The sequence below is a fragment of the Narcine bancroftii genome, chromosome 3, assembly GCF_036971445.1.
Source record: "Narcine bancroftii isolate sNarBan1 chromosome 3, sNarBan1.hap1, whole genome shotgun sequence".
Lineage (NCBI taxonomy): Eukaryota > Metazoa > Chordata > Chondrichthyes > Torpediniformes > Narcinidae > Narcine > Narcine bancroftii.
Window position 1 is genome coordinate 178,698,997 of NC_091471.1, and position 20,923 is coordinate 178,719,919.

The window sequence follows — 20,923 nt, forward strand, 5'->3', positions numbered from 1 at the left end:
GATGGGGAACTGAAATGGGTGGCCACTGGGAGATCCATGCTATTGCAGTGGTCAGAGCCAAGGTGCTCAATGAAGCGATCTCCCAGTCTATGTCCAGTCTCTCGGATACAGAGGAGACCTTTGCAGATTCAAAAGTGAAGTGTTACTTCACTGGAAAGGATGTTTAGGATCCAAATGATTATGAGGGAGGAGGTGTGGATGCAAGTGGAGCATCCCCTGTGGTCATAGGGGTAGATGTCAAGAGGACAATTAGCGGGGAGGGAGGAGTAGATGAGGGAATCATGGAGGGAGTGGTCCCTACGGAATTTGGAGAGGGGAAATAGGTGTCTGGTGATGTAATCACATGACAAGTGATGGAAATGGCAGAGATTAATATGTTGGATGGAGAGGCTGGTGGGTAGATCATTATTGTGTGTAGGGTTCCAGGGCAGATGTGCAGGCAATGGGAGATATGTGGGTGACAGCCAACTTGATGGTGGTAGAAGGGAAGTCATGTTGTTCAAAGAAAGGGGGCATCTCTAATGATCTAGCATGGAAGTCCTCGTCCTGGGTGCAGGTGCAAATAAGGAGGAAATAAGAAAATGGAACAGAATCCTTTCAGGGGACAGAGTGTGAACAGGTATAATCAATGCACCTGTGGGAGTCAGTGGGTTTGTTTAAAATGTCTGATGAGAGTTTGTCTCCCAAGAAGGAGACAGAGAGATAGAGAAAATGGATTGTGTTGCTGGAAATAGACCCAATGAATTTCTGGCCAGGGTGGAAGTTGGCAGCAACCTGGATAAAATCAACAACCTCATCATGGGTGCATGAGGCAGTTCCAAAGTAGCCACTGATGTTTCACAGGAAGAGTTGAAGAGCCTTGCCTGTGTAGGCTTGTAGCATGGATTGCTCCACATACCAACAAAAAGGCAGGCTTAGCTGGGGCCCATGCAAGCACCCATAGCTACCCTTTGATTTGGAGAAAGTGCCACGTCGAAGGAGAAGTTATTGAGTGAGAGGATAAGTCTGCCAGCCGGACAAAGGATGGTGCTGGAAGGGGACTGGTTGGGTCTTTTGTCAAGAGATAAACAGAGGGCTTTGTGACCTTTGGTGTCGGGGATGGAGATGTGTAGTTATTAGATATCCATGGTAAAGATCAAGAGGTAGAGTTCAAGCAACTGGAAGTTGTTAAGAGATGGAGAGGATATGAAGTAGCCTGGATGTAGATGGGGAGGGAGTGAATTGGGGAGACACAACAAAACAGAATTGAGGCAAGTTAATACCAGTTCTGTGGGGCAGGAACAAACAGAAATTATGGGTCTGCCAGGACAATTGAGTTTATGGATTATGTGTATGAGGTAGAAAGTCTGCCAGGCTGGCTAGATTGGGCATGTCCTTCACTCTTAGAGGGAATAAAAAAAAAGCAGAAGAACAAGCTGAGCCAGTATCACAGATAGATGACTGATAAAGAATAAAGTTAGCTGAAATTGGAGAATTCAGATCCAAAAAGCTGCAAGGCACCCATATGGAAGATGAAGTATTATTCCTCAAGCTTGTGCTAGACCTTACTATACCAATACAAGAGGGCTCACACACTGATCAGTTAGAGTGATAGTGGAATGGAGAATTAAAGAAGCAGGCAACGGGAACCTCAGGGTCATCCTTGCAGATTGAATTCAGGTGTTCTGCACAGTGATCAATCAATCTGCAGTTGGTTTCTCCAATGTAAAGGAAAGCACCTTATAAACACCAAATGCATTACACTAGATTGTGAAAAGTGCAAGTGAATCACTGATTTATCTGGAAATACTATAGGGAATGAATGAGAAGTGGATTGAAAATAGAAGCTTCAGAAGGTAATTAATGCACCTCAGAAGATAATGCAATCTTCCCTTCCCTCCATAGACTCTTGCTCCCTAGGAAAGGTGGCCAACATACTGAAGACCCACCATTCCCTAAACACACTCTTTTTCCCTCCGCATATTGGGGAGAAGGCTCAAGAGCATGAAAGTGTGCTTCAACAGGTTAAAAGATAGTTTCTTCCCTGCAGCAGCCATCAGAATCTGAATGAACTCCACAACAGTGCTGGGCTTTTGCTTGGTACTAATTGATATTTTTTTCCCTTGTAATGCTATACCCTATAAATTGTGCATTTCACACAGCTGTATGATCATTAGAGATGACCTGTTGGCCTGCTAGCAGAAGAACCCTTCTCACTGTACCTAGTAGAATACGACAACTAAATGATTCCCAACCATTAACTATGTCTCTGCTCTCATCCCATCTTCTGCAGGACAAAAATGGACAGAATAATTCTCCTAACCTCAACATATCATTCTCTACTGCCTTCTAAGAGATTCTACCATCAGGCATTTTCCCCCCCCCCTCTCTTTCAATTCAGCATTTTAACAGATATCATTCCCTCTGCAAATCCCTGGTCTGTTTTCTGTCCCCACCAACCATCATTCTTATTTCACTTGACCTTGCAACCATAGATGATGCAATACTTGACCTTTCACCTCTTCTCTTCCCACTATTCAGGGCTCCAATCAATTCTTCCAGGAGAAGTGATTCATTTGAACAACTTCTAGCCTGTGTATAGCATTTGATATTCACAATGTAGCCTCTTCTTCATTGAAGAAACCAAATACAGGTTGGGTGATCACTTTGTAGAATACCTTCATTCAGCCCTCAGAGGCAACCCTGAAGTTGCCTGTCACTTTAATTCTCCAGCCCACTCCAACTTTGACCTTTGAGTCTATGGCTTCCTATACTGTTTCAATGATACTCAACATAAACCTTAAGAATAGCATCTCATCTTCCATCTAAGTACAATGTCACCTTCCCTCCCATGGGGGAGAAGCTCAAGAGTGTGAAAGCATGCACCATAGGCTTAAAGGCAGTTTCTTCCAAGCAATTATCTGCTATCATTACACTGCTATCATGCTGTTCAGTGCTAATTGATCTTCCTTTTCATTATAATCCTATACACGGTAAATTGAGCTCATTATAAGAATGTGTGTATGTTAGAGATAACCTCATTTTACTTATCTTGTGACAAATGCACTCAAAAACCTAGCAACTTGATACCTCCACCTGTGTCAGTCAAATATTGACTTAATTTGTTTGTTGTTTCTTTTTTTCTCTCTCTGACAATGGAACACATGTTTAGGCTGATCTGGGGAAACATCTCCCTGCTCTGCATTTTGCAACTTCTACATTATTTTGTCCATGTTCTCACCCTCTAACTGCTTCCAGTCACTCATTTACCAGATAATATTGTTTACACCTTATCCCAATGGTCACCACACTTTTATTCTATGAGAGACATCCCACAATTGAATAAGCTCCTTTTGTTGCCTTCCCAGTTCTAACAAAGGGTTTTTGACCTGAAACATTAGATTTGCTTCTCTTCTCACATTGCAGGCTGATTTGCCAAATATTTCCAGCGTTTTCTCTTTTTGCTTCAAATTTTCCCATAAACTTGATGAGTTCAAAGGGAAAACAGGAACCAAGACCACCCCCCCCCCCCCCCCCATGAGCCAGATGCCGAACCATTGGGGTTTCGAATCATCTGATAGCAAATTATTGGAATTTTATTGTACATAGGAATGACAGTTTATATCTCTTGTAGAGTTTATCCCTTTCTTGTTCATTAATTCCATCAGGAAAAGGGATACATTTTTCAGGTAAAATATTTTTTAAATATTTTGAAGCTTTAGAATTAGGTTAATCTTTCTTTATGCATTCTATTAGTTTTTAATGTATTCTTTGTTTAGATTTCGATATTTATTCCCCCATTCCAAAAAGCCTGAGGGAATATGATTATGAGCCACACTGTTGAACACCTTCAATCCTTCTGGTGAAACTACTCCTAAAATGCTATGTATAGAGAGATCAAATCATGAGGTAGGAACAAGGGATATGTTTCCAAAACAGACTGGTGTGTGACGAAAGGAATCTGTATTGTAATGCTCCTATGCACCTCCAGCCCTCATTTGGAGAAATGCCAGGGTAGTTCAGGCAAGTAATGGCAGTGCATTTTCTCAATGGCATATACTGCAAAGATGGTGATGGTAATTAATGTTTAGGGTAGTGGATGGCATGTTATTTAAACAAGTTTCAATGTCCTGGATGGTTCTGAGCTTCTTGAGTGTTGTTAGAGCTGCGCTCATCCAAGCAAGTGGAAAGCAGACCATCTCTTGTAGGTGATGTAAAAGATTTGATGTCTCAGACAGTAATCCTTTAAAGATCCTGACAATAGTTTGGAGTGAAAAATATAAATATCCATTTTCAATGCAATGGCAACATGCAACTTTTAATGCTTCAGGAACCTTCTCCGCATGTTAATTCAGACTTAGCAACTGATTTTTTTAAAGATCTTACATTAGCATTGCATAACAAGTATGAGTATTCTAAAGCTGCCATATTTAAATAAGAGTTGTAAAATACTACTTTGTAAAACAGATGCAATACACAAACAGATGTATGGGTTACATCTTATACAAACCTCCATGAACTCATCCACCAGATATGTTTTGCCAAAATAAATATGACACAATGGCTCCAAACGCTACTCCAATGTTATGTAAAATTTACCTTGATCTCTCAGAAAATCTACCTCAGGACTATCCATGCTCTTGTTCATGTTTCAAAAAAATACACCAACCATGGATGCTTCCAGCTGAAGTCTGAAAAAGATAGGTTTCAAAATAGAAAATAGGTTTCCATGTCAGTTTTATATTAAATTTTTTTCATTCATATTTATTTAATGATCCTTCATAAACAATTATTAATTCTGCATCCACCCACCTGATAAGGTAATTCAACAAAAGTCTCAAGAACTTATTACACAAAAAAAATTTTTATTTCATTTCCAGTTCTCTCGCTACATCCTCTGGTTATGAACTTCAGCAATTAAAAACACTTATTGAAGTTTAGTTTCTCAGAGAGAAAAAAAATTTTCATTTGAAATGGTAACAATTAAGTCTGTAATGTATTAGTTTCACAAAAGGATTTAGTCACATTTTAGCACCAAGTTTCTTGGTATTCACGTAATCAGTGACCTATTGTGGACACTCAACATCTCCTCACGGTCAGGAAGACGCAACAGCGAATGCACTTCCGAAGTGACTGAAGCGGGCAAGGCTACCAGCCACCATTATGTTAACCTTCTATAGGAGCTCTACTGAGTGCTTTCTAGCCAGCTGCATCAGTGTGGTATGGTTGCTGCAGAGAAATAGATCAGAGGTCAATCCACAGGACTATAAGAGCGGCAGAGAGGATCACTGGAGTCTCCGGGATTGTTGTCTGAAGAGGTCGCACAAAATTATTGAGGATCCCTTCCACCCTGCACACAGCATCTTTCAGCTGCTCCAATCGGGGAAGAGAGACAAGAGTATCAAAGCCAGCACCAACAGGCTGAGGAACAGTTTCTTCCCATGGGCAGTGAGAATGCTGAACAAGCAAAGGAACTGCTCTCACTAACCATCTAAGACTCCCATTTGTACAACACAATATTTATTTATTTTTTTATAGCTATAATACTTGTCCTGTGTATGTATTATTTGTCTGTGTGTGTATGTGTTATGTCTGGTGGCTTGTCTGCAGATTTTTGCACCAAGGACTAGAGAATGCCATTTTGTCAGGTTGTGTTTGTACAATAAGATGATAATAAACTTGATTTGCACATTATTTTCTTCATTAATCACTTCTAAATCTGCAATTTTGTAATTGATATAGATTGTACTCTGCTTCCGAAACTCATCTCCATTAATTGCAGCAAAATAATTACTTGTTCAGTGGGAGTGAATTTTGGTTTTGTGGAATTTTGATTATACAAGCCGAAAAGAATCTATAACTCCCTCTAGTGGAAATGCACTGAAATCAAAATCTCCAAAAGTCAAAAGAGAAAAGCATCAATAATGGCTGAAATACATGCTGGAGAAATCTAGCAGGTCATTTATTATTCTTTACTTCCTATAGATGCTGTGTGACTTGCTGAGTTTCTCCAGCATTTTTGTGCATTTCTCTACAATACAGCATCTGCAGACTTCCCTGTTTAACTAATGACTAAAAAAAATAACATTTGCCTGTAGACAGTCCCATCCTGGGGAGAAAACTTCAGTATTTGTATAGTACTGTATATCAAAAAATATTTGTACAATATACCAGGAATCATTGTGAATACATTGAATATAGTCACTGGAATCACAGTGGACATGACAAAATAACCACAGAAGGCGTTCTATTGTGAATCAAACAGATCTACTCTTTTTAATCTAATAATAAAACAGTAAAACAAACCCATCCCCTCCCCCCTCCCACAACATATCCCAAAAGGGAAGCATTAAAAAAACAAAAACATTCAGTAATTTATAATATTATTAAATTCATATTCTTCATATACAGTGTCAACATCTTAACAAAAAAAATCATAATTATTATGTAAATTATATGTTATTTTCTCCATATAGATACACGACTTCAACTCATGATGCCATCGAACTACATTTAACTCCGCTTCATCTTTCCAGGACATAGCAATACATTTACGAGCAACTGCCAATGTTAGACGAATAAACACTGTCTGAAACTTATCCAACTCCAAGTCCACTAACAGGGTAAAATAACTGAACAAAAAATTTTTGGATCCAAAGGAAATTGAATTTTAAACAAATTTTGAATAAATTTTGTAATCGATATAGATTGTAATCTGCTTCCGAAACCAGAAAACAGAATGTAAAACAGATGTACTCTTCATCACGTGCACATCCTTTTAAAAGCCAGAATCACATGCTCAACACGCGCTGACATCATCATGCATTGACGTCACATGACCGGTTCAATGCCTCCGGGGAGTTGTAGTGTATACGCCGCCACCCCCACCCCCCTCCCAGAACCAGCAGAAAGGTCAGTCCAACTTTTAGGTTGTTGAACTCTACGACAGACTGTTGGCTGCTGTAGTGGGGAAGACTTGTCCACGAGCTGGTTTAAGCCTGTCAATGGTGAAAGACTGTGGCTTCCCTCCAATGTCAACAGGTAGACTTAGTTTGTCTGAGTATCCTATAAGGTCCTTCATAGAGCATCTGTAAAGATTGACCAAGTGTTCCCCTTTAGATTAAGGCATATCTACAGTTTTTGATGTCTTCAGGCACAAAATAAGAGCGTTATCCATGTGACAATGGTGGTATAGTGTCTTCATTAGCCTGTTCAACAGTTCCTTAGGATCATCACTGGAGCTGAAATGTTAGGGGACGAACTCCTCTGGAACCACAATGGTGTGCCGTACATGAGCTCTGCAGATGAAGCTTGGGGGTCCTTCTTTGGAGTTGTTCTAATGCCCAGTAATAACCAGGGCAGCTCATCAGGCCAGTTCGGCCCTCTAACCGAGTCATCAAGGTTGATTTGAGATGCCGATGAAATCTTTCCACCATTTCATTAGCCTGGGGATGCTAGGCATTCATTTGATGAATTTTGTACTGAGCAAGCGAGACAAGGTCGCCCACAGTGAGGAAGTAAATTGTGGTCCTCTATACGAAGTAACATGCACTGGTAAACCAAAACAAGACACCCAGAAACTGAGAAACGTCCGAGCATAAGTGTTTGCAGTAGCATCTACTATAGGCATGGCCTCAGCCACCACGTAAACCTGTCTATTACTAAAAAAATAGATAATGGTATCCTCTTGAAACAGGAAGCAAACCAACGACGTCCATGTGAACATGAGCAAAACGCTGAGTAACTATCGGGAAGGACAGCAGTGGTGTCTTATAACGTCAGTGAACTTTTGCTCACTGGCAGGCAATACAGGACCTCGCCATTTGTGTAATATCTTTTTTAAGACCGTGTCACATGAACCTGTCCGAAACCATACAAAGAGTCGATCTAATCGATGGATGTGAGAGACCATGCACAGAGTAGTATACTCGATGTTTCCATGATGCCGGAACTACTGGGCGTGGGTGTCCCATTGATATATAACAGAGGAGTAGTTTGCCATTAACTCCAAACTGAACATCTTTCAATTGCAGGTTCATGATTGCAGTCCGATAAGTATTCTTCTCATGGTCATGTTCTTTGGGCGTGGCCAAAGCTGTGTAGTTAATACCTTGATCTACAGATAAAACCTCGAGTGGAGCAGAACGGGACAGTGCATCAACTACTACATTGTCTTTTCCGGAAATATGTAGTATTTTTGTGGAGAATTGTGAAATGAATGATAATTGCCATTGTTGTCGAGCTGAACAGGGCTCTGCGACCTTTGAAAATGCAAATGTTAAGAGCCTGTGGTTGGTGTACATAGTAAAATCTCTGCCCTTCATAAAAAGGGTGTCGAATAGACAAATAAATGGCCAAAAGCTCCTTATCAAAAGCACTATATTTCTTCTCTGCTTCACGAAGATGGCGGCTGAAGAACACTAACTGTTTCCATTACCCGTTGATATATTGATGAAGTGCACCTCCTACGGTCATACTGGAAGCATCTGTAGAAAAGGCGGTGGCTACATTTAAAACTGGGTAGCTGAGCAGAGTGGCACAAATCAGCAAATCTTTTGTCTTCAAGAAGCCGCTGTTCCTTCTTCAGTCCAATGGATTTCTGAACAGTGAATCGAAAAGAGGCTTCATGATGTGAGCTGCTCCCGGAAGAAACAGACAGTAAAAATTTTCCATTTCCAAGAATTCCTGCAGGCTTTTAACCGTAGCAGGTCTTGAGCACTTGGTAATGGCATCAACTTTGGATGGCAGTGGAGTCACACATTCCTGAGTAATCCTATGCTCTAAGAAATTAATAATTTCTTGTCTTAAAAATGCATTGATCTGGATTGATGGTCAGGTCAAAGTTTTGAAGATGAATAAAAAGTGTACGAAGATGTTCCAAATGTTTGTCCTTAGTCGCACTGGCCACTAACATGTTGTAGAAGTAAATGAAGCACATCTATCATCCATTGAAATGTTTGAGCAGCATTCTTTAATCCGAATGGCATTCTTAAAAATTCAAACAACCCTAATGAGGTAATTATTGCTGTTTTTGGAATGTTTTCTGGCTCTACTGGTACTTGGTGATAGCTACACACTAAGTCTATTTTGGAGAAGATCTTTGCTCCATGCAAATTAGCCGAAAAATCCTGAATATGAGGTATCAGATAACGATCCAGGATGGTGGCGTCATTAAGCCGCCTGTAATCTCCACAAGGTCACCAACCTCCATTGAGTTTCAGGACCATATGTAATGGAGATGCCCAGGGACTGTTGGACCCTCAAATTATGCCTAGTTCCTCAATCTTGGCAAACTCCTCCTTAGGTAAGTGCAGCTTCTCTGTAGGAAGGCGACAAACTTTAGCTTGGATAGGAGGGCCCTTAGTACAAATGCGATGAGTAACACTGTGCTTTGCAGTTGAGGCAGAAAATTGTAGAGTAGTAATCTCAGGAAAATCTTCCAACAGCTTGGAGAATTCTTTACTGGCTTAATTAATGTTTGAAGGTGCAGAGCAGGGATATAGGCGTCTGCCATAAGAATAGTCTGAAAAGTAGTCCAATCTATTAGCCACTGCCCTTTTAAGTTGATGAGGAATGAATGAGCCCGAAGAAAATCTGCACAAAGCAGAGGTCAGGATACTGCTGCTATAATAAATGGCCAAGTGTAGAGATAATTCTTGAACTTGACATTCATCTCTCTGGTGCCAAAGGTTGGAATGTTCGAACTGTTAACTGCAGGTGTGACAAAACTGGTGGGTGGAAATACACCAACTTCTAATCTGTGTCCCCAGAAATTTTCACTGGGATAACTGGTTCCATACATATAGTCATGGTGGGGAGCTGGCTGATGGAGGACCTCAGTGTTCTTCAGGCTGACTTCCAGGCCAAACATTTTGGCAGTTTCCACAAAACAGGACGTCAAGCGCTGAAGAGCTGGCTCTGAATGGGCAACTAAAGCGGCATCGTCTGCAAAGAGTAGTTCACGGACAAGTTGCTCTTGTGTCTTGGTGTGAGCTTGCAGGTGCCTCAGATTGAAGAGACTGCCATCCGTGCGGTACCAGATGTAAACAGCGTCTTCATTGTTGAGGTCTTTCATGGCTTGGTTCAGCATCATGCTGAAGAAGATTGAAAAGAGGGTTGGTGTGAGAATGCAGCCTTGCTTCACGCCATTGTTAATGGAGATGGGTTCAGAGAGCTCATTGCTGTATCTGACCCGACCTCAGACTCGCCAAGGCAAATAGCGCCTTTGGAAGACTACATAAAAGAGTCTGGAAAAACAACCAATGGAAAAACCTCACAAAGATAAGCGTATACAGAGCTGTTGTCGTACCCACACTCCTGTTTGGCCCCAAATCATGGGTCCTCTACCGGCATCACCTACGGCTCCTAGAACGCTTCCACCAGCGTTGTCTCCGCTCCATCCTCAACATTCATTGGAGCAACTTCATCCCTAACATCAAAGTACTCAAGATGACAGAGGCCGACAGCATCGAATCCATGCTGTTGAAGATCCAACTGCGCTGGGTAGGTCACGTCTCCAGAATGGAGGACCATCGCCTTCCCAAGATTGTGTTATATGGCGAGCTCTCCACTGGCCATCTTGTCAGAGGTGCACCAAAGAAGAGGTACAAGGACTGCCTAAAGAAATCTCTTGGTCCCTGCCACATTGACCACCGCCAGTGGGCTGATATCACCTCAAACCGTGCATCTTGGCGCCTCACAGTTCGGCGGGCAGCAACCTCCTTTGAAGAAGACCGCAGAGCCCACCTCACTGAGAAAAGACAAAGGAGAAAAAACCCAACACCCAACCCCAACCAACCAATTTTCCCCTGCAACCGTGTCTGCCTGTCCCGCATCGGACTTGTCAGCCACAAACGAGCCTGCAGCTGACGTGGACATTTACCCCTCCATAAATCTTCGTCCGCGAAGCCAAGCCAAAAAAAAAATATAGTAGGCTTGCAGTTTTCTCGCCAACAACTGCAGCCCTTACTGGTGGATGGCCTGAGTGTTTCCAGCAAACGGGCAGGGTGGAAGGCACGCAGGCATTTACTCTCCAACGCCTGTGGTAATAACACCAAGACGAGGTGTCCACAGGCTGCTTGCTTGTCTTGCTTGGGCCGTTGCCTGCTTGTAAGGAGTGATGTGCTAAGTTCACTAGAGTGTGACATAGGGTCAATATCGGAGGGGTTGGTTGTGCAGACTGGTCTTTCCTTGCTGTGCTTTTTAGCCAGCCATAGAATGTCTGCCTCCACGGCTACAGCCCTTAGGTCTTCATGTGAACACTTGGATAACAAGAACCTAATATCATCTGGCATTCGCTCTAAAAAGAGCTGCTCGAATAACATATTGGGCCTTTAACCAGCAGCTAGGAACAGGATTTCATCCATAGTTTTGAAGGGGCATGGTCTCCGAACCCATCGAAATGTAGTAGTTTTTCTGCCCTTTCCCTACAGGACATACCATATACATGTAATAAAAGTGCTTTTAAAGGGTCACACTTGCTGGTACATGGTGGATTCAGTAGAAAATCACCGAGCCTCTTGGTGACGGCCTGGTCCGGGGTATGGACAAGATGGTTATAAGGAGTGATGTCCAATTCTACTTTGCGAAGGTGCAATTGTGCTTCAGCCTGTTGGAACCACAGTTCAGGCTCAGCTGTCCAGAAAGGTGGTAGCTTCACAGCAGCGGCTGCAGAGTCCATGTTTGTGCAAAAATATGTTTTTGGACTCATCAGGGTCACCAACTGTGGCCACTGGAATCAGTGGACATGATGAAATAACCACACAAGGCTTTTCTAGAGTGAATTAAATGGATTTACTCTTCACCACCTGTGCAATTTTTTTAAAGCCACAATCACATGCTCGACACGCGCTGACGTCACCACGCACTGACATTACATAGCCGGTTCGATGCTTCCTGGGAGTTGTAATGCCTCCACAGCACCGCTACAGGTTTCCATTAATTAGAATGGAAGCAGAATGCTCTGCTGGGAAAAAATATACAAAATTTGTGACATGTTACAACTAATAATATGAGATGGTGTTAGAGTTATACAGACAGTTTTAGGAGGCAGACTCAAAACAGGACCTCACACTCAGATGTTTTGTATTATTCTTAGTGCCACAAAATAGTGAGCATAAAAACACCAAAGTAAATTAGTGCCTGGAGAAATGGTGCAAAGAAAACTTCAAAGGCATTTGGACAAATTATAGAGCTAAAGGAACTTGGGCAACCCATAATATTTCTAATTGAGTACTTTGAAACTGTCTGCAAAGGAAAATGCTGTCAAAAGTCTCAGTTAAGAGGGGGAAAATGGATTGACTAATATTACTTTCATATTATAAGCAGCAATAAAAGGCCTTAATTAAACCCAAGTTGGAATATTATGTTTAGTTCTAGTCATCTCACGACCGGACAGATCTGGATGCTACAGAGGGTGCAGAGGAGATTTGCAAGGATGCTGCCTGGATTGGAGAGCATGCCTTATGAGGATAGGTTTCTCCATGGAGTGATGGGAGGATGAGAGGTGATCTGATAGAGGTGTACAAATAGATGAAAGGCATTGATCATGTGGATGGCCAGAGGCTTTCTCCCAGAGCTGGTGGCTAACATGAGGGGAGAGAGTTTTGAGGTTCTTGGGAGCAATTAAGAGGGGGGGGAGGGGAGGGTGTTATGGAACACACATGCGTGTGGGACACATAAATAGAGAACACAAAGGATTATCCATGTCTCGTATAAGTGTGTGTTCTACAGTGGGTGGAATATGCAACAAATTGGCAATAATGATTAAAAGAAATGTTACCCCACACTCCAAATGTCAAAGGGGAAAGAACAGAAGATTTTAAAGTGAAACACAATGACCTTGAGCTGCCAAAGGTCATTCACAATGAAACAAAGGAGATGTCAAAAATGGCAGAAGGACATTTTGAAGAGTACAAGAAATCAGAAAACTGGGATGAGAATGTGGAAAGATTCAATTTGTTTTGTTCTGCCCAGGGAATAAGAGATACAGGGAGCAATTTAAGAAAACAGGCAACATTTCTAAGCAAGGTGGAAAGCAGGACATATAGCCTAATAAAATCCCTAGCAGCACCAGCAAGCCCAAATTCTATAACATATACTGCTTTGTGTGCCCTACTGGGAGGAAATCTGTCCCCAAGACCAATAGTGATGGCAGAAAGATACCAGTTTTGGACAAGAAAGCAGAAATCAGGCAAAACCATGAACTAATATCTGGCTGAATTGCATGGGTTATTGAAAACCTGCGAGTTTGGAATATTCTTAAATGAAGCCTTAAAAAACATGCTGGTCATAGGTTTGGATAACAGCAACTCTCAACAATTACTGAGTAAAAGACTATTAGACATTGATGCTGGACATGAAATAAAGCTGTTTCAAAATGGCCAACCGCAACCAGGGTATTATACAAGGAGAACAGCAAGAACATCAAATAAAAATGTTTCCACGACAGAAAAAGTATCACAGTCTAGATAGCTGTTTCTTCAAAAAAGCCAAATCTTACTCATGCCACAAAGAGGGACATATTAAGTCCAGATGCCCAAAAAGGGAAAATAAGCAAAAAGAGGATCACCCCAAGAAGGGAAATCAGAAGTCGAGAAATAAAGCACACAAAGTAAGGAACCTCCAGGAGGAAGTTCCGACAAAAGTCTGAACAATGATCCAAGTGGCTCTGAAGACTATAAGGTGTTGGAAGTAATGTATGTTAATAATGTGACAAACCACAATTCAACATTTTCAAAAATATTTTATTCTTGTTTTTTCCCCATAAATATACATAGTAAACTATCCAATATCAAAGTATATATTTTTAAAACTTTTTCTTACAAAAGAACAAACAAAACACCACCAACCTCCCCCCCTGCCCCCCACACCCCCCCCGCCCCCCGCCCCCCACACCCCCCCCCCCCCCCCACACCTGACCCCTCCATTTTCACAATATAGATCCACACACACAACATCAGGGTACACATTTACATTAACAATAAAAAATTCTATATGGGAAGTCACTTGCATTTATACATAGCAGCATTTATTATTGTCCTTTCAATTACTGTAGTCGGTGTGTTGTGCAGCGAACTAAATAAAAACCACACGGAAACTATGAGTGAGCTGGAACTCTCAGAGAGCTTATCAGCACAAGCTCTGGCCATGATCCTTTGCGGTTCTTCCTCCTCCCCCCTGCCACATTGGGACATTAGGACATCAGCCAAATGCAAGTCTGCACCTCCACGACTCTGTTCGCTTGCAGATCAGTGCACCCCACCACAGAACTGCTGCTCTGAGCTGCCAAGTCCACAGTTTATACATTTGGGAAGCCTCTCTGCTGCTAGTTGGTCGAGGTCAAGGTGTGCCAGTTTGAAGCAGTTGACCATGAACGTTTCCTGCCTACCCCCAATATCCAAAAGGCACGTAGTCCCGTAGTGTGTTAACACCTTGTATAGACGTCCGTATGGGAGATGAAGGAGCATCCGGTGTGTGCCACTTCTTTTTTTTTTAAATTTTTTATTTTTCACACCATAAACCACATTAACCATGATACATACTTTTTCCTTTTCAAATATATACACTGCCATTTTCTCCCCCCCCTCCCTCCTCCCATCCCACCCTCCCTACCTCCCCCCCCCCGTCCATTTAAAGTACAAAATCTAGGATACATTAAACCAGTCAAACAATGTTTTCATTCAATAAAAATAAACAAGAAATTCCACTGAGTCAATTCTTTTCATTTCCTTCTCCTTTCATTAATTTAGGTAGTGAATGTCCCCGGTAGGTTTTCTCTATTGTGTTTCATGTAAGGCTCCCATATTTGTTCAAATATTTCAATATTATTTCTTAAACTATATGTTATTTTTTCTAATGGAATACATTTATTCATTTCTATATACCATTGTTGTATTTTCAAATTATCTTCCAATTTCCAGGTTGACATAATACATTTTTTTGCTACGGCTAGAGCTATCTTAACAAATCTTTTTTGTGCACCATCCAAATCAATTCCAAATTCTTTGTCTTTTATGTTACTTAGGAGGAAGATCTCTGGATTCTTTGGTATATTGTTTTCTGTAATTTTACTTAATATTTGGTTTAGATCTTCCCAAAATTTTTCTACTTTCTCACATGTCCAGATTGCATGAATTGTTGTTCTCATTTCTTTTTTACATCGAAAACATCTATCAGATACTGTTGGGTCCCATTTATTTAACTTTTGAGGTGAAATATATAGCCTGTGTATCCAGTTATATTGTATCATATGTAACCTCGTATTTATTGTATTTCTCATCATTCCAGAACACAACTTCTCCCATGTTTCCTTTTTTATCGTTATATTTAAATCTTGTTCCCATTTTTGTTTAGTTTTACCATTTGTTTCCTCATTCTCCTTTTCTTGCTGTTTATTATACATATTTGTTATAAATCTTTTGATTATCATTGTATCTGTAATCACATATTCAAAGTTACTTCCCTCTGGTAAACTCAGACTGCTTCCTAATTTGTCCTTCAAGTAGGATCTCAATTGGTAATATGCCAGCACTGTATCTTGAGTTATATTGTATTTATCTTTCATTTGTTCAAAGGATAATAATCTATTTCCTGAAAAACAATTTTCTATTCTTTTGATCCCTTTTTTCTCCCATTCTCTAAAGGAAAGGTTATCTATTGTAAAAGGGAGTAACTTATTTTGCGTCAATATTAGTTTTGGTAATTGATAATTTGTTTTATTCCTTTCTACATGAATCTTTTTCCAAATATTGAGTACATGATGTAATACTGGAGAACTTCTATGTTGTACCAATTTTTCATCCCATTTATATAATATGATTTCAGGTATCTTTTCCCCTATTTTATCTAATTCTAATCTAGTCCAATCAGGCTTTTCCCTTGTTTGATAAAAATCTGATAGGTATCTTAATTGTGCGGCTCTATAATAATTTTTAAAGTTTGGCAGTTGTAAGCCTCCTTGTTTATACCATTCTGTTAATTTATCTAGTGCTATCCTCGGTTTCCCCCCTTTCCATAAAAATTTCCTTATTATTTTCTTTAACTCCTTGAAGAATTTCTCTGTCAAGTGTATTGGCAATGCCTGAAATAGGTATAATATCCTTGGGAAAATGTTCATTTTAATACAGTTTATCCTTCCTATTAGTGTTAGTGGTAAATCTTTCCAATGCTCTAAATCGTCCTGTAATTTTTTCATTAGTGGATAATAATTGAGTTTATATAGTTGGCCGAGATTTTTATTTATTTGTATTCCTAGGTATCTTATTGCTTGCATTTGCCATCTGAATGGCGATTCCTTCTTAAATTTTGAGAAATCCACATTATTCATCGGCATTGCTTCACTTTTATTTACGTTAATCTTGTAACCTGACACTTCTCCATATTCCTTCAATTTCTTATATAATTCTTTTATTGATAGTTCTGGTTCTGTTAAGTATACTATAACATCATCCGCAAATAAACTGATTTTATATTCCTTGTCTTTTATTTTTATCCCTTTTATATTATTTTCTGTTCTTATCAATTCTGCTAGTGGTTCTATAGCTAACGCGAACAATAAGGGTGATAGTGGGCATCCCTGCCGTGTTGACCTGCTTAAGTTAAATTGCTTTGATATATATCCATTTACTGTCACATTTGCCAATGGCCCCTTATATAATGCTTTAATCCAATTAATATACTTCTCTGGTAAACTGAATTTTTGCAATACTTTGAATAAATAATTCCATTCTACTCTATCAAAGGCCTTCTCTGCGTCTAAAGCAACTGCTACTGTTGGCACTTTACTCCCTTCTACTGCATGAATTAAGTTAATAAATTTACAAATATTGTCTGTTGTGCGTCTTTTTTTAATAAATCCAGTTTGGTCTAGATTTACCATTTTCGGTACATACTCTGCTAATCTGTTTGCTAATAGTTTAGCTATTAGCTTATAATCTGTGTTAAGAAATGATATTGGTCTATATGACGCTGGTGCGAGTGGATCTTTCCCTTGCTTTAGTATTACTGTAATTATTGCTGTTTTACATGAATCTGGTAAGCTTTGTGTTTTATCAATCTGGTTCATTACTTCCAGGAGGGGAGGAATTAATAAATCTTTAAATGTTTTATAGAATTCTATTGGGAATCCATCCTCTCCTGGTGTTTTATTATTTGGTAATCTTTTTATTATCTCTTGTATTTCCACTATTTCAAATGGTTCTGTTAATTTATTTTGTTCCTCTATTTGTAATTTTGGTAGTTCAATTTTAGTTAGAAATTCATCTATTTTCCCTTCTTTCCCTTCGTTTTCAGTTTGGTATAATTGTTCATAGAATTCTCTAAGGTTTTCCTTGATCTCCTTTGGATTATATGTGATTTGTTTGTCTTTTTTCCTTGATGCCAATACCATTTTCTTAGCTTGTTCTGTCTTAAGCTGCCATGCTAGAATTTTGTGCGTTTTTTCCCCTAGTTCATAATATTTCTGTTTTGTCTTCATTATATTGTTCTCCACCATTGTAAGGTAAAACATCATGAGATGGGAATGTGTAGGGAGTTACCCTGTACAGGGCAGTAACAAGAAGGGGAGGTGTCCTTGTACTCCTGTTAGGTAAAACATCATGAGATGGGACCGGAGAAGGAGTCACCCAGTACTAAGGAGTAACAGAATGCATCCTTGTACTTACAAGATAAGAGAGACATTGATGGATTGAGAGGCAGGAAGCTAGCAGGGAAAGGATAGCAACAGTTTTAGTCATTGGACAAGTAATGATATGATGATGTTCTAAGCACATATCCAAGGGTATAAAAAATCACCATTTTGCTGATAACGGCAGAATGCATTCTCCGACTAACTTTGTTAGTCGCAAGTGTTACAATCCGGTAATAAAGAACAAAGAACCCTGATTTCGACTCAGCCTGGTGTTTGTCTCACTCATTCATGAACAAAGCAGACCTAACACCTTATATGTTTGTAGTGTTTCATATTTTATTTTTTTATCTGCCAATTCTCTTATTTTAGTTGTATCTTCCTTCATTGCTAATTCTTTTTCTATATTTACTATTTCCCTTTCCAACTGCTCTGTTTCCTGATTATAGTCCTTCATCTTGGTTACATAACTTATTATTTGCCCTCTAATGAACGCTTTCATTGCATCCCATAGTATAAACTTATCTTTCACTGATTCCGTATTTATTTCAAAATACAATTTAATTTGTCTTTCAATGAATTCTCTAAAATCCTGCCTTTTGAGTAGCATGGAGTTTAATCTCCATCTATACATTCTTGGAGGGATGTCCTCTAGCTTTATTGTCAATATTAAGGGTGAATGGTCCGATAATATTCTAGCTTTATATTCTGTTTTTCTTACTCTATCTTGCATACAAGCTGATAACAAAAATAGGCCTATTCTTGAGTATGTTTTATGTCTAGCCGAGAAATATGAATATTCCTTTTCATTTGGGTGTTGTTTCCTCCATATATCCAAAAGTTGCATTTCTTCCATCGATTTAATTATAAATTTGGTTACTTTGTTCTTTCTGTTAATTTTTTCCCCAGTTTTGTCCATATTTGAATCCAAATTCAGGTTGAAATCCCCTCCTATTAATATGTTCCCTTGCGTATCTGCTAGCTTCAAAAAAATATCTTGCATAAACTTTTGATCTTTTTTGTTAGGTGAATATACAGAGTAGATTCCAAAACTCCGAATATATCTGACATTTTATCATTACATATCTCCCTGCTGGATCTATTATTTCCTCTTCTATTTTAATTGGCACATTTTTACTAATTAATATAGCTACTCCTCTTGCTTTTGAATTATACGACGCTCCTGTTACGTGTCCTACCCAATCTCTCTTTAATTTCTTGTGTTCCAATTCAGTTAAATGTGTTTCTTGCACAAATGCTATATCAATTTTTTCTTTTTTCAGTAAATTTAGCAGTTTCTTCCTTTTAATTTGGTTATGTATTCCGTTAATATTTAAAGTCATATAGTTCAGCGTAGCCATTTTATACTTTGTTTATCTTCCCTTTCCGTTTCTCCATCATTACCTTTCCTTCTTATCCATTTCTGCTTTCTTGTTTTGAACACTTTAAGACAACATTTCTAAAACATCAAACATTTTCCTTATTCTCCTATTTAAAACTTCTTTAACCCCATTCTCCCCTCCCCCTCCTGAGTTGTCCTTTATCCCTTGTCAGACAACCACATCTCCCCTCTCCATTTGGATTTGCGAATTCACTCGCAAACGTCAGCTGATTTTGCAGTGACCGTAACTCCTCCCCACCCAGCCCCCCCAGAAAAGATTTCAATTTTCATATGTAACAAAGGTCACTCCTTTAATTCCCTCCTTATTCCCTCTATTCCATTTCCCTCCCTTATTAATTCTTGTCTATACTCTATATATTTTCCTCTAAATACGGATACATTCATGTATGCACACTATATATATCTTCTTTCTTTGGCTTGGCTTCGCGGACGAAGATTTATGGAGGGGGTAAAAAGTCCACGTCAGCTGCAGGCTCGTTTGTGGCTGACCAGTCCGATGCGGGACAGGCAGACACGATTGCAGCGGTTGCAAGGGAAAATTGGTTGGTTGGGGTTGGGTGTTGGGTTTTTCCTCCTTTGCCTTTTGTCAGTGAGGTGGGCTCTGCGGTCTTCTTCAAAGGAGGCTGCTGCCCGCCAAACTGTGAGGCGCCAAGATGCATGGTTTGAGGCGTTATCAGCCCACTGGCGGTGGTCAATGTGGCAGGCACCAAGAGATTTCTTTAGGCAGTCCTTGTACCTTTTCTTTGGTGCACCTCTGTCACGGTGGCCAGTGGAGAGCTCGCCATATAATACGATCTTGGGAAGGCGATGGTCCTCCATTCTGGAGACGTGACCCATCCAGCGCAGCTGGATCTTCAGCAGCGTGGACTCGATGCTGTCGACCTCTGCCATCTCGAGTACCTCGACGTTAGGGGTGTGAGCGCTCCAATGGATGTTGAGGATGGAGCGGAGACAACGCTGGTGGAAGCGTTCTAGGAGCCGTAGGTGGTGCCGGTAGAGGACCCATGATTCGGAGCCGAACAGGAGTGTGGGTATGACAACGGCTCTGTATACGCTTATCTTTGTGAGGTTTTTCAGTTGGTTGTTTTTCCAGACTCTTTTGTGTAGTCTTCCAAAGGCGCTATTTGCCTTGGCGAGTCTGTTGTCTATCTCATTGTCGATCCTTGCATCTGATGAAATGGTGCAGCCGAGATAGGTAAACTGGTTGACCGTTTTGAGTTTTGTGTGCCCGATGGAGATGTGGGGGGGCTGGTAGTCATGGTGGGGAGCTGGCTGATGGAGGACCTCAGTTTTCTTCAGGCTGACTTCCAGGCACACACATATACCCCTTTACACACATACATATAGATCGTGGTCATTTTTACTCTTATTACATGTCTTCATCTCTCTGCTTGTTTTGTAGTTGTTCTGCAAATTTCCTTGCTTCCTCTGGATCCAAGAATGGTCTGTTTTGTTGCCCTGGAATAACTATTTTAAGTACTGCTGGGTACCTTAACATAAACTTATATCCTTTTTTCCATAAGATCGTTTTCGCTGTATTGAACTCCTTCCTCTTCTTCAGGAGTTCAAAACTTATGTCTGGATAGAAAAAATTTTTTTTGACCTTTATATTCCAGTGGCTTTTTGTCCTCTCTTACTTTCTTCATTGCTTTCTCCAATATATTTTCTCTTGTTGTATATCTTAAGAATTTTACTAAAATGGATCTTGGTTTTTGCTGCGGTTGTGGTTTCGGGGCTAAAGTTCTATGTGCCCTCTCTATTTCCATTTCTTCCTGCAATTCTGGTCTTCCCAGGACCCTGGGGATCTAATCTTTTATAAATTCTCTCATATTCTTGCCTTCTTCATCTTCCTTAAGGCCCACTATCTTTATATTATTTCTTCTATTATAGTTTTCTATTATATCTATCTTCTGAGC

At 40.1% G+C, this 20,923-nt stretch overlaps 1 protein-coding gene across 4 annotated transcripts in view; it reads right to left on the reverse strand.

Annotated features, from left to right (window-relative positions):
• Positions 1-20,923, reverse strand: part of sclt1 (sodium channel and clathrin linker 1) — a 189,831-nt gene that overhangs the window by 138,385 nt on the left and 30,523 nt on the right. For all 4 annotated transcript variants that reach the window (XR_011353954.1, XR_011353956.1, XR_011353955.1 and 1 more), the window contains exon 2: positions 4,579-4,670. Coding sequence is in view for 1 of the 4 variants with exons in the window: in XM_069925989.1 (XP_069782090.1) it covers positions 4,579-4,627 (49 nt within the window). In the remaining 3 variants the exon portion in view is untranslated. The remainder of the gene's footprint in view (positions 1-4,578; positions 4,671-20,923) is intronic.